The sequence below is a fragment of the Mirounga angustirostris genome, unplaced genomic scaffold (assembly GCF_029215605.1).
Source record: "Mirounga angustirostris isolate CCGP_5_RB_7025 unplaced genomic scaffold, mMirAng1.0.hap1 SCAF_13, whole genome shotgun sequence".
Taxonomy (NCBI): Eukaryota; Metazoa; Chordata; class Mammalia; order Carnivora; family Phocidae; genus Mirounga; species Mirounga angustirostris.
In genome coordinates, this window is record NW_026991721.1 from 71,231,225 (window position 1) to 71,245,993 (window position 14,769).

Here is a 14,769-nt window from a genome sequence, read left to right on the forward strand (position 1 = left end):
CTTTTACATGGTGACATATATAGTATTCTGTGATATGAATGTACTGTAACTTATTCAGCCAGTCCTCATTCTTGGAAAATTGGGCAGTTACCAATTTTATTCATAAATACAAATATCCATTTAGCAACAGTTTTTTTTTTAAGATTTTATTTATTTTTGACACAGAGAGAGAGTGTATGTGTGTACAAGCAGGGGAAGCAGCAGGCAGAGGGAGAGGAAGAAGCAGGCTTCCCGTCGGGGAGCAGGGAGCCCAATGCGGGGCTCAATCCAGGACCCTGGGATCATGACCTGAGCCGAAGGCAAATGCTTAACCATCTGAGCCACCCAGGCACCCCACAGTTTTTTATATATCTGTGAATGTTTCATGTACATTTTTAAAGATTTTATTTATTTATTTATTTATTTATTTATTTATTTATTTATTTTAGAGAGAGAAAGGGTGTGCGTGTGCACGCGCATGAGAGCAAGCACAGGGGAGGGGCAGAGGGAGAGAGAGAGAATCTCAAGCAGAGTCAACCCCCCCACTGAGTGTGGAGCCCGACGCAGGGCTCTATCTCATGACCCTGAGATCATAACTTGAGCTGAAATCAAGAGTTGGACACTTAACTGACTGAGCCACCCAGTACATTTTTAATATTACATCTTCCCGACTTCTCCATGTTGTACCCTTTTGGGGTTCTTCAGCTCTTTAACACATGCATTTGCAGTGGGCATGTATGTGCAGTATGCATATCACCTACATGTGTTGTGTTAGCTCATACTCTTGATTTGGTCCCCTGGTTGCTCCTTCTGCAGTTCAGTGTTCATTGCTTTCTGACTGTGTGTGGGGCCCTGCACTCAGCATTGAGCTACAGAAATCACAAGACACAATCCCTCTGCCTAAAAGCTACATTAATCAAGTGGGAGAGAGGATGGGGCGCCTGGGTGGCTCAGTTGGTTAATCAAGTGGGAGAGAGGATGTAACTATAAAAATCCTGTTAAGGGAGCACAGAGAAAGGAGTAACTAGGGAAATGAAGGAAGCTGTCCAGAGGAGACCCTACAAAGACTATGTAGGATTTTGACAAGAGAAGGAGGAGAAGAGAACGTTCTGAGTACAAGGACAGGCATGAGCAGAGGCCTGGAGAGGTAAGTGTGCGTGGAGTCTTCAGGGGTAGCTGGGGTAGACAGCACACGATGGAAGGAGCAGGAGATGACACTCAAGGGGTGGGCTGAGACTAGAGGGCAAAAGATTGGAAAGCCATCCTCAAACGTCTCTACCTCTGACTATAAGACGTGAGCAGTCAAGGCGCCTGGTGGCTCAGTCGGTTGAGCATTGGCCTTCGGCTCAGGTCATGATCCAGGGTCCTGGGATCAAGTCCCGCATTGGGCTCCCTGTCAGCAGGTAGCCTGCTTCTCCCTCTCCTCCCTGCTCATGCTCTCTCTCACTATTTCTGTCTGTCTGTCTCTCTCTCAAATAAATATAAATCTTTAAATAAAAAAACATTCTCTTAAAAAGAAGTGAGCTCTCAGTGACTATCTTGAGCAGCTGAGGCAAAACTGGATCAAGAGTTTTAGGAGCTGACCTCTGGTTGGGTTTGGCCAGGAGGGGAAAGCGTCTGAGGCAGTTTGCCACCAGGAGTCTCTTGCAACAGTCTAGGTGAGAGTGGGGGGAGCCTCACCTGGCAGTGAGACCTGGCCACAAGACATCAAGAGATGTCTCCAAGGCAGAATCAAAAGAACCCACCATTCTGATTCAGATGGGAGACAGAAACTGAGGGAAGACATGCAGGAAACTCTAAATGGTCTAGTTTAAATAATTCCTCATCAAGTTGTTACACTCCTAGGTTTAGAGATAGTGTCTTTTGGGGTCCCCTTCCCCTCAGAGCAGTGCCCAGATTAGTCAAACAGGTGGCACTTGGCAAAACCTGATGAAATGGAAGGGTCATGTCCAGTGTCTCCTGTGAGAAACTTCTCAGAAGTAACTACTGTCTTTTAAGGATAAGGCCGTCACAAAAGAATGCAATGACGTACTCAAGAACCAAAACTTTATCATTTTTCTTCAAAGGATAATCCTTCTAGCTTAAATAAGAGCATGCCTTAGTCACTAAGTCTGGGCCATAAAGACTGTGAAAACTAAACATACTTGTGGGATTTCTGGCACTGATGAATAGGCATTAAAAAAATCAGGAAAAGTGTTGGTTCAAAACCAAGTTATTAGATTGCCTGGGGTGTGGGATTTGGGGACTGACCGAAATGGGACATGAAGGAACTTTCAGGGGTGATGGAACTGTTCTAGATGCCAATGAGGGCCATGGTTCCATGGGGGTATACATTTGTCAGAATTTATGAGCTGGACACTTAAAATGTGTTCCTGTGACGATACATAAATTATGACACCTCAGGATAGCAGTAAAGTTGATGAAAAAAGTAAGTGATGAGAACCAAAATGAAGAGGGTTACTAGAGTCTGATTGTTGAGATTGTTTCAGATCATTTCTTCCCCAGATATCTATTCCATAGGAGTTCAATCCCTTTGTAAAAGCCAGTTTATAGGAATTGAGCAGAGCCCCCATTTTTACTGGGCCACCTAGAGGCCAGATGCTGTGCATTTGCTGGGGGGGTATGAGTGTGAATGTCACCAACAAGGCCCTGACAGAGTCATAGCAGCCGCCAGCCTAAAACCCCAAAGCAGACATAACAGAGCTCTTGCAGTTTCCTTAAGCTTAGAGAGCTTGGTGTTAGGAGGAGGGCAGAAAACATTTTTTCCAGGTTACAAAAATCTCAGTGTACTTTCTGCGTTTGACTGTTCTTGCCATTCAGTTTTGGTGCTGATTCTAACACCTTTAATAATCTCAAACATAAAGCTGAGTTCTTCTGACACTGGGTTAGATCCCTGGGAATGATCCTACAGTGAGTTATTTCTTACTGAGGTAAAGCCTTGCTCTAAGCCGTATACGTGAACTCTGAACACTTAACTGAATGGTATGAATGGCTGTGCTAAGTTTTCTTCCCATCCAGAAGATTCTAGTAGCTCATCATGATGAGGCTTACTTTGGACTTTGGTGATGAAGCCCACATATGCCCAAGCCTGGCAACTTAATGAGCATTTTGAGGGTGGGGGATGATCTTTTGGAAATATAAATGAAACTAGCTCTCTTGGTTTAATTTGGACATGAAGCACAGTCTGGAAGATCGTCTTGGGCCTCAGCTGACCTGGGTTCTGTCATTTTTAAAATGAAGAGACCTGAGACCCAGGGAGGAAGTTAAGTCACCTGTCCAAGTACACTTGTATAGTTTGGGCAAACCGTGGGCCAGAGGCAAGATCTCCTTCCAGAACTGGACCCCATTGCCTTTATTTGAAAGCTTTCACCACTTTGACTTCTATGTGCTGTCCCATGCCCAAAAGATCTGTCTTTCCATTTGGCTGAATTCGGAGGAAACTAACCTCCATTTAGAAACCTTCCAAGGAAGGGAACATAGATACCCTTGGCCACCCCCCACCCATAGTTTCACAGCATTCTCAGGCTGGGAAATTTTTTTTTTAAGATTTTATTTATTTATTCATGAGAGACAGAGAGAGAGAGGGGCAGAGGCAGAGGGAGAAGCAGGCTCCCCGCAGAGCAGGGAGCCCAATGCGGGACTCGATCCCAGGACCCTGGGATCATGACCTGAGCCGAAGGCAGACGCTTAACCGACTGAGCCACCCAGGCATCCCTCAGACTGGGAATTTTTATGTGCTATTTCTTCCCTCCAACCCCACCCCACAAAATGCCACTACCTCTTACTTACTTACTTTGAGCAAATCAGGATTTTAATCATTCCCTTTTTCCTTGATTTTTATCCTCTGAAGACCTGCCTGCTGCATTTGCCACAGTTAACACACAGAAACTTCACTTGCAATGAAAGTAATACTTCTCTTGGTAGCCTGTCATTTCAGCATTTTGAGAAGCTAAGTAGCTCTGTCCTCATTAAATTAGGCTCAAATTGGAGAAGAGAATTACAAACTTGAAAACACAGACACAAAATGATAGATTAATGTTATACCTTAATATAACACATGGTGACATGCAGTAAGAGCATTAGACCAATTAGCAAGCAAGTTTTCTACTCGGGTTCATCTTTTCTGCTGGGGAATGTAGCAAAGGGATGGTGATTTGAAGGATGGCATTTATCATACACCCTTGGGTAGAAAGTTACCTCTTTAGTGACATGACCTGCATTCATTTAACAAAGATAGCACCCATCACCTGGTAACACAGCGAAGATCCAAGTGCTACGCCAGAAGTTCTGCCTCCAAACTGACATTTACCCATTGGACTTTATTTCTAGAAATCATTGAAATCCGTTGCAACTGGGTCTAAATGGGAATTTTAATATATTCCAAAAATATATTCTGCTCTTTTCTTGAGAGCTACCAAATCATAAGTGATGCCATTTAGCAGGTTTGTTGGTTTGAGGTTTTTTGTTTGTTTTTTTTTTCCCCTCCCCCTTTTCTGGTCTCGCTTCCATATCAGCCTGATTGGTAACAGAAAGGAGAAGGAAACAATAAATCTCCCGGTTCCTCCTGGTGTGAATGCCCAATATACTGTCAGAAGCAAAATGTTTGGGAAGTGGGGGGGAGTTTGGGTCAGCAACTTGGTGGCAGGGGCGGTGGGGCAGGGGAGGGGATGGTTTTCTGCTGTGGTAAAGCAGAAAAACCCTGTCACCGAATTTAAATTAACAGACTCTGCCCAGAGGGGAGCCGTGGTCTTTGTGTGGCTGATTAATGTCAGCCTTGTAAACGCAGTGCTCCAACCACAGGGCTAGCCAGCTGAGCAGGAGCAGAAGCTCAGAGAACACAGCATCTCCTGCCTGGGGATGGGAGCAAAGCCCGGTGCCTCCGAATGGGGCTGGAAGAGAAAGTGGCAGACCGGGAACATAGGTGATAGTTTTAGTTAGATTCCAGCTGTCTGTCCCAGTGAAGGAGACACAAGGCAGCCTGAGAGGCACCTTCCCTTCAGGCCTTGCTGCCACAGAGAGCAACATTGTGCAGCTCCAACCCCTTCCTCCCCTCCCTCGGCTCGTCCCAAGCGCCACCGCCCTCAGGACAGTGAGTTACAAACCCTAAATGATCTCCGGTTCTGAAGAAGCAGCACGTCCGGGAGCACATCGCTGGAAATCCTGAAGGGGCTTTGCCTGGGGAGCCCAGGACTTTGTCCCTCGTGCTTGCCTGAAAATGCTAGTGGCAGTGGGCAAATCCGTCCGTCCTGGGTTTCCGCCCCAGCGAAGTGGGTCTTGTAGTTGTCAGCAGAGGCTCAGACGAGAGACCCTGCAGGAATTTCCTGCCCCGTCTTATCGTTGGTGAGAGGGGTTGGTGTTCCAGGCGCTGGGCGTGGAGGTCAAATCCGCAGGCAGTGTGTGGGGTCTGAACACCTGTGTGGTGCATTTATGTCAGTCGCCGATGTGTTTCCATAAACCTGTGTTTGTGACTTTGAGAGGTGTCCTGAGAGCAGCTAAGCAGGCAAGGCAGCTTCTGGGGCAACACAACCAGCTCGGACACCCAGCCAGGGTTCCTGCAACCCCATGTCTGTTCGCCCCCGAACTGTTGGAGAACTTGATCTTGCAGCCATCCTGCAAAGAGCCAGACAGCGTCCCCGAAACCTCTTCCTCCGGGCCTTATGTCAAGGGGCAGCAAGGGAAGAGGAAAGCCTTGTTTTTAATCCCCACGCCAATAAAGTCAGAAGTTGATGTTTGTATATCACGGGGTAGTTGTTTTGAAAGAGAAATAAAAGTAAGTGATGACACTTTGGAAAAACGGACTCTCTGGAATGGAACCAAGAACAAGCTCTCAGCGTTGACCTTTTGGTTAAAGCCACATAATACGATTTATGTCATTCCCTCCAGATACATGATTTTATTGGTTCGCTGGGAATTTTGGCTTAAGGGAAATTACACATTGGGGGAATGAAGTGTTTAACTCTTATTACTGCCAAATGCCTGACCCCGTAGTGAGGTGTTATGGTGGAAAACAACACAGACTGAGGCCCTCTCCTCTAAGAGTTTACATTCTAGGAGTCCATGATTCCCAAGACGCATTTTCACATGGTGGTCCTAGCTGAAGACCCTTGACTCATGGCTGTCTTCATTAAGAGCATTTAGGATCAAAATAATGCTTTTTCAGCCTACAAAGTTGTTACCGTTTGCCTCTTATAAATCTTAACACCTGCTGAATTTGGGGTGCATAAACCATATTGAAGTGCTAAGATACTCTGATGAAAAGAGTTCAGTTGATCTCCAGAACCAGAAGTCCATCTGATCATCATTCACTAATTTGTTGGTTGTTGGTAGACATTTCCTGGCTGATATGTTTTAGCTTTTTTGTATATCAAGGTAAAATGGTCTTTTGGTAAGTAAGTGCATTTTTTTAAATCACAGAGCTAGAGGTCACCTTCTGAGCAGATCTTCTCCCTTCGTTTCGATGGAGTGCTCCAGGCTCACTGGCCACTGGATTTCCTTTTTCTCTGTACATTCCCTTACGGCCTTTCCCATTCTCTCAGCGCTGCGAGGCACCTGAGCGCCGGCCGCCCTCACATTCATAGCTCAGTGTGGACTTCTCCTCTGATCTCCAGCCTCCTGCGCTAGCTCCCTCTGTGAACCTCCACTCACATGTAAAAATGCCCATCTGGAATTTAATCTGTCCAAAATGGGGCTCCTGGCCTGTCATCCTCGTCCTCCTGTATCCCACCTGATCGCAGCTCCCTCTTTTCAGCCACTCAGGCCCAAACCTGAGTCATCCCGGGATCCTCTCTTTCTCTCACACCTGGTGTCCTGCCAGCCCCACCATCAGCAAACAGTCTTTTCTCACCACGTCCGTGTTCAGAACAGGCCAGCACCGACCACGTCTCACGGCTTCAGAGGCCAGCGCCTGAGCAAGCCGCCACTGTCCCATGCCTGCGCTCCCGAGGGAGTCCGCCAGCTGTCTCGGCTTCCGTGCCCGCGGCTCGTCCGGCTCTTCGCAACCAGCAGCCCGAGTGATCCTGCTCAAATCCGAGTCCCGTGTCCTGACTGCCCGCCCCAGAGCCCTGGGCTGCCTTCCCACCTCAGCACCACAACCCCACTCGGTCTGCTCCCCAGTCTGCTGTCAGCCGGAGACCATCTTCCACTTCTTTCTTCCTGACTGTGGTCACGCGGGCCCTCTCGATGGTGCCCTCCAACACACCAGAGGGGCTTCCACCTCTGCCCTTGTGGGTCCTTCTGCCGGCCCTGTTCTCCCCGCAGATATCTGCGTTGTTCACTCCCTCCCCTCCTTTGGGTTTTTATGCAAATGTCAAGGCCTTCCCTGACCACCTTATTTAAAGTTACCACCCTTCCCTCGACCTCCCACACTCTCTCTCCCCCCCACCCCAGTACTCCCATTCCCCCCCCTTATGGCTTTATTTTTCTTCCTTTTTACCTCCTAACATGCCATTTATTTTACTGACTCTTTATTGTTTGTTAATGTCTTATTTACTCCCACTAAGTGTAATAATTTCCTCAAGAAGTTTTGACTCTTGGCCATTGCTAAAATCTCTAGCACCTAGAATACTGCCTCATTGATTCCAGATACACATTTGTTGAAGGAATGGATTAATATGTATTTCTTTTTCTGTGGCACATCTTTACCCACATATCTATCAGCATCTTAGAGTTTTTCTTAAAAGATGTGTGGGGTTCTTTAATATGTGAAGAATACCCAACTGTTTATGATATTTCTTGCCAATATTTCACATTTCCTTCCCATTTAATTTAGTTGTACATTTTTTAAACTTTTGTAGGAGCAAAGCTGTCGGTTTCTGTCACCACTGGTCTTCTGTGTGCGGCCCCCTAAGTCAGCAGAGCCGTACTATTCTAGTACGCTCTCGTCGCTCACCTTCTCGCATCTCCCACAGGCATCAACAGGAAGGTGGTGTACTCCCTGGCTGACTCTGCCGACGGGTTCTTCTCCATCGACAGCTCGTCGGGCATCATCAGCCTGGAGCAGCCGCTGGACCGAGAACAGCGGCCCTCCTACAACATCAGCGTCCAGGCCACTGACCAGAGCCCCGGCCAGGCTCTGTCCTCTCTTGCCACGGTCACCATCACTGTCCTGGACATTAACGACAACCCCCCTGTGTTCGAGAGGAGGGACTACCTGGTGACCGTGCCTGAGGACACCTCCCCGGGCACCCAAGTGCTCACTGTTTTTGCCACCAGCAAAGATATCGGCACGAATGCTGAGATTACGTATCTCATCCGGTCTGGGAATGAACAAGGGCGATTTAGAATCAACCCAAAGACAGGTGCGTACACGGCAACCCACTTAGAACTCACGGCTTCAGTATATCCTGCTTCTCTTAACCACCTAACTGCCCTCTGGGTGGGCTCTTTTTCCTCCTCCTCCCTCCCTCCCACCGGAAGCACATCTTATGGCTGGGCCTGCGTGCCGACCCGAGGGGCCCTTCTGGCACCTGCTTCTGTGGATGCCTCCCTGCCAAGTGTTAAAGCCCCTAGCTGTGGGCTCACTCAGCAAACACTTGACCTCCGGGTGGGCTCCAGGATGTCTCGGAGGAAGGCTCGGGAGCAGCAAGGTGGCTCATAGATGGGGACAGGAAGTAGTATTTGCATACCGAGCATAAGGGTCTCTTTCTTTCCCTGTCTTTTCCATTTTTGCTTGGTTTCATTTTGTGTTGTTTTATCTGGATCATGTGTTTATGTATGTGGAAGTGCTCCTAGACATTAGCATGCACCTGTCCCTGTCCACGCTCAGGCTGCCACTCTCTGGTCACCTACCAAAGCAGACACTGAGAAGTGGTGTGCATGGTGACACATAGGCCTCGTCAGCTCAGCACCCCGGTCAGCTAGAATTGGCACTGTGTTTGGGTCCCGTCCACTACTCCCCATCAGAACACTGCCGTGTCTCACCACACCCTCTGCAAAACTCAGGGACGGTTTGGCGTCACCTAGGGAAAACACGTCTAGAAAGAAATCAAGAGAACAGAAAGAGAACCCTAGGGCTTTCTTTTCATTAGGGAGTTAACTATTGGGGGCACTTTGGGTCATAAAGATGGTGATAAAATAAAGATAGTAATTCAAGAAACAGATTTGGATATTCTTTGAAGAGTAAATATACCTTTCCACTATGTATTTATAGTGTTTGTATTAATGTGTTCAAAGCACTTTCATGGATATTCTCCTTCGTTTACCTATTCCCCTATAAATAGTCATAGTCAAAGGCAGGCCCATTTTTCAGATAAGAAAGGTAAGTCTCTCCCACTTCCTGTCCGTTGGACATAATTCCCTCATCACACAAGGAAAATGCACTTGTTGAGCAAGGTGGCAAAAGGAGGTGCATTCTCCTTCGGACAGTTCAGTTAACATGAACAGGAAACTATCATAATTAGCAACATTTACTTGACATGGTGAATATGCCAGATTCCTATTAAATTGTTAGTTATTTCTCTCCTTTTCCATACAAGAAAAACAGAGCTTCATTAAGTAAGTTCTCCAGTGCCCACTGAGAGTCAGTGGGGGATCCAGGATTTGAGCCCAGATCTTCCTGATTCTGGAATACACACTCTCACTTCGTAAGAGCATTGCTCTCTGGGTGGGGGGATGTGCAAAAAAGGGAAGGAGATACAGTCCCCGCCCTTAGGTTTAGGAAGGTGGAAATATTGATGGAAGAATTGCATTAGCAGCTTCTCCCAGCAGTAACTCCATTTATTAAGGTCATTACTTCGAATTAAAATGTATGGGGTTTCCCTCATTTAAATACATGTTAGACTTGGTCTGTCTAGTTACGGCCATTGTATATGAACACCATGGGGAAATGGTTAAGTGCTGTTTAAATTTGGCACTGGATAACAAGACTGGAATACAAAACAAAGCACTAAGGGTGGTAATTGCTAAGAAAACTTAATTATGGGGAGAAAGAGGCTATGGTCATAGGTATGACTTCAGTTTCTCACCTTAAATAGAAGGGCAGCTTTAGCAGCTAGGGAAGGTGCCTGTCTGGAGATGGGAATGGATGTGACATACTGACCTTGGTTCTAATGATTGTTTTCCAGTGGGGAGAGAGGTGAATGCCCTTGAGAACCGCACTGCAGGCAGGACGATGACCAGCTTCCAATTGCAGGGTGCAGGATTGGGTCACCTTGCCAGAAAGGGATCGAGTGGGAGGGAGAAGCACTCACAGAGCCCCTCCTAGGGGTGGCACCCAGCCAGGGGCTTTCAACTCTTCTACTTGCTTAACTTAAATTGCGTTGTGACATGGACACCACATCCTGTAGTCAGGGACACTCAACTCATACGTTCTATTTGACCACTAATCCCAGGTATTTCCTTTTCATTAGGTCACTGTACCTTCAGCTGTCTGAGCTCTTTGCCCTCTTTGTGCTGTAATAGTTTTAGATAAGCACATTATAACTTGGCAAGGCACGTAAGTGGTTAATTGAAATCAGCGAAGTCTGCAGGTATTGACTTGCCGACGGGGAGGTGGGGGTCATGCAATCCCACCCCCACGTCTTAGCTCATTCTCTGTCTGCCTGGGTCCAATTAAGGGATCATCGGGAGACACTTATCATGGAAGCTTGTTTCTGTCCCTTCTCCCTAGCAGCATATGGGCGAATGATGCCAGAGAGTTTCGGGTTGCTTGAGAGAAGTCCAGAAACTGTTGTAGAAAACAGTCAAAGACTTTATTTCTTCAGTGTTGCTGTGTTTTAACTGACAGCATTAATCAGACTCTGAGATGCTTTCTGTGGGGCATTAAATAAACAGATTCCTAAATATCTACAATTCTTGGCTGGAGATGATGTTATAAATATTTCCATGATTATGGAACTGCTGACCAGTGTTTTTTTTTCCTAATCAAATCTAAAACTTCCCATTTTTCTTCAAAGGGGGTATTTCTGTCTCTGAGGTCCTGGACTATGAATTATGCAAAAAGTTTTTCCTGGTGGTGGAAGCCAAAGATGGGGGCACACCCACTCTCAGTGCCGTGACTACCGTCAGCATCAACCTCACCGATGTGAACGACAACCCACCCAGGTTCAGCCAGGACGTCTACAGTGCTGTCATCAGTGAAGATGCCTTGGTCGGAGACTCTGTCATTTTGGTAGGTGCCAGTGGGAGGTCCAGATGTCTGGGACTCATAATCCTAAATAGAGTGAAAAAGTGGGCAAAATCTATCCTGGATTCTCGTCACACTTTCTCTTTTCAGGGTCTTTTTGTCCCCAAGAATGCTAGTCAGTCACCAGTCTTTCAACTGTTCCTTCTTTTGTACATTGGAAGCGTCTGATAAATTCATTTATTGCAAGGTATAAGTGACCAATAATTACTTTCTTCCTTGGAGTGTATGTTTTTCAAGAAAACAAAACAGACCATGGAATACATTTCTAATGATAGCTCTCACCAGTTTCTGACCTTAGATAATAAGTTACTAGGTGGCTAAGGATAAAATAAATCCGTCCCACCCACCCTCTGCACGTGCACACACACACACACACATGCATGCACGCACGCACAGAGAGTAGGACAGCTATGCCCATTTGTAAGACCTGGGACCCTAAGAATAAACCTTTTCTCTGTCTCTTATGTCATGTCTGTCTCTTTTTTTTTTTTTTTTTTTTTTTTGCTTGTGTCCCATGAAGCTAGTAGCAGAAGATGCAGATAGCCAGCCCAATGGACAGATTCATTTTTCCATTGTGAATGGAGATCGGGACAATGAATTTGCTGTGGAGCCTGTCCTAGGACTTGTAAAGGTTAAGAAGAAGTTAGACCGGGAACGGGTAAGCTAGTTTGGGCCAGTTCCCCTGCTGTCGACACCAGTCCCTTCACTGGAATTGAGCACAGGCTCCCTGAGTAAAAGTAGGAAGATTCTCCATTCCAAATAATGACAGTAAATAGGATGGGCTGAAATACAGCATGACATATTTGGGTTAAGCCTTAGAAAGAATTTTCTGCCAATAGATACTGGCAGTTTCTTATTTATGGGTGTTTTAAAGAAAGAGCAAAGATGTGTCTTTCTGGATGCTTTGAATTTCAGTCCTTCCTAAAGCGAGGAGGCAGGAAAGTACCTTCAGCACTGGCATCCTGTGGTCCTGGTCTCATTGGCAGCTTTAGGCCTAGATGTGCAGATACAAAAGGATCATTTGAAGGTATTTAGGTCAGAAAGAATGATCCAGAAAACTCCTCCTCTGCCAAGGTTAAACTAAGTTTCTAAACATTGTGTGTTTTGACTAAAAATATATGTCTTCAGAGTGAAATTCAATATGGGAAAAAATGTCACAGTAGTGGTGCTGAAAAGCAGAAACACCTCCCCAGGTGGTATATCCCCGTACCTCCCGAAGGATCAGAACAGAGAAATAAGATCAGGGTGACAGCTGCTGTGTTTGAACAAAGGCTGAGAGCTGTGGTTCTAACCAGGGGTGGTTTTGCCCCTCCAGGGGACCCTTGGCAATGTTTGGGGACAGTTTTGGTTGTCCCAAATGGGCAGAAAATGACATTGGCTTCTAGTGGGTAGAGACCAGGCGTGCCACCAAACATCCTACAGGGCACAAGTCAGCCCGGCAGCCAAGAATTACCTCAGGCCCTCATGTCAGGGGTGCCGAGGTTGGGAAACCCCAATCTAGAGAAGCAAGAGTGAAGGTGGCTGATCTTCAGCAGAGCACAGCCAGGCTTGCAGCACCTCTGAGTGTGGGCAGCGGCAGGGAGAGGCTGCCCTTCGTTACTGTCAGCCCTCTGTACTTGGCAGGTGTCTGGATACTCCCTGCTGGTCCAGGCAGTAGACAGCGGCATTCCTGCGATGTCGTCGACGGCCACTGTCAACATTGACATTTCGGACGTGAACGACAACAGCCCAGTCTTTACGCCTGCTAACTATACCGCTGTGATCCAGGTGAGCAAAGCTCGCCCGCCAGCACTGGGCCTTACGCACTCAGCCTTCTTCCTCTGCTATGGTTTACTCATCACTTTTTCATTTTTTTTTTTTTCCTATCAACTCATCCTGTCATGAGGCTGGGATGACAAGAGCCTGACTCTTCCACAGCAGCAGCTGACTGATAACCACTGATGAGCACTGTTGCCAGTGGGGTTCTTTCAAGCGCCGGGCACTTTGCATGCACCGCCTGTCCCCACCACAGCCCAGTGAAGTGGGAGGGTGAGGCAGCCCCCACTTTACAGTGAGGGAGCCAAGGGCCTGAGGGGTTCAGTAGCTCACCCACGATCCTGCAGCTGGTAAGTGGCAGAGTGAGGATTTGAACTCAGGTCAGTCTTCTGCAGAAACCGCCCTCTTTTTACCCCAGTGGCAGGCTGCCTTTCTGCCACTCCGTGCTGTCCCAGCATCAGTGGGGGGGGATTGCTCCAAATCGTCTCTTCTGTCCAAGACAGATTGGGCATCAGGAAAGGGCTGTTACGCATTAAAATCAATCTTCCAGAAGCAATTTGTTTAGCACTTTAAATCCACCTGCAGGATGGAGTAGCTTACGGCTGGTAGTCAGCTCTCGGTGGGGCATGACTCTTCTTCCCATCCATTTTTTATTCAAAAGATGTTTCGTGAGCTCGGTGCTAGCGGGGGAGCTACCTCTTCTTCCCAACTCCGGGAAGGTCAGGGAATCCAGTCCAGGAATGCTGTGGGCATGGAAGAGCTAGAGGCAACAGGGATTGATACATGTGTTGTGAGGGGCCTCAAAGAGTCCCGAGCACCAGCTCTTGCCTGATCCGGTTTGGCTTCAGAATCACCTCCCACGGGGTCTGCAGGCTTTGTGGGTAGAAGGAGAGATGAGAGTGAGCCAGGGCTTGAGGGACTTCTTTGGAATAACATCAGGACTCTGAGTCTGGCCGTCCACAGCCGGCTCCCCGCCTCCACCGCTGAGGTGTCCAGGAGTCAGGCCGAGAGAGGAGGCATGCTCCGAGAGCAGGCAGCCCCTCTGCTTCTCGCCTCCCACTTAGCGAAATCGGATTCCTTCCCCAGTGGTATTTCGGTCTTCTTCTCCTCTCTGATGCTCTTTCCAGCAGTCCTGCCTTCTTCTCCCTCTCTGGCTTCCACCAAGCTTACACCCACCCCCCAACCCCCACCCCCGCCCCGGGGTCTGCCCCTTCCTGCATTTTCCTTTCTCTAAGATCGCTGTCCTCCTGGTCGGCCTCCCACGGTGGCACTGTCCACCTTGCCTAGCCTCTGCACGCTCGCCCCAAAACAAAATGGGCTTTGCCTACTCAACATTTGGGTTTATGACACACATCGATCACCTTGACAGACTGTTTCACATGCACCACAGGAAGTCAGCAGTGAAAGAAACAATTGCAGCCATGAGCAGTGACCGTGGCTCATATCAGCGCCGGAGCCTGTCTACGCTGTCTCTCTCTGTCGCTTCCTTCTCGGATGCTGACCCCTGGGGCACACATTCTCTCTCTCCCTCTCTCTCTCTCCAGTGCAGGAAATGGCCTTTATAAAGTGAGCAAGCAAATCAATAAATCTTCTATTTTGTGTGGTGCTGAGTGTGTGGTCACCGTGAAATAGTAAATCTGCGCTGGGCTGGGGGGGTGCTGTGGCTGACGGCAGGGGGAAACAGTGTCTGGTCCTTGATGACCAAAAGGCCAGTTGAGAGAAGGAGCAAAATCACAGGTCTTTGAGGTCCTTTTCTCTTTCTCCTTCAAGGCGCGTTCCTCCCTTTTTCCAACCCAGGATGATTTCCTTATTCCAACACATGGTTTTCATAAGACGAATTCAGCACTTAGAACTTGAGTGTGCCTGCCCCGTGCATGCCTCCCGTCCACATGCACTGTATCGTGGTCTCCATC

General features: G+C 47.7%; 1 protein-coding gene across 2 annotated transcripts in view; it reads left to right on the forward strand.

Moving 5' to 3' along the window:
- FAT3 (FAT atypical cadherin 3) overlaps positions 1-14,769 on the forward strand; it is a 519,284-nt gene that overhangs the window by 453,229 nt on the left and 51,286 nt on the right. For both annotated transcript variants that reach the window (XM_045892830.1, XM_045892831.1), the window contains exons 13-16: positions 7,887-8,276; positions 10,872-11,086; positions 11,622-11,759; positions 12,725-12,868. In XM_045892830.1, coding sequence (XP_045748786.1) covers positions 7,887-8,276; positions 10,872-11,086; positions 11,622-11,759; positions 12,725-12,868 — 887 coding nt within the window. The remainder of the gene's footprint in view (positions 1-7,886; positions 8,277-10,871; positions 11,087-11,621; positions 11,760-12,724; positions 12,869-14,769) is intronic.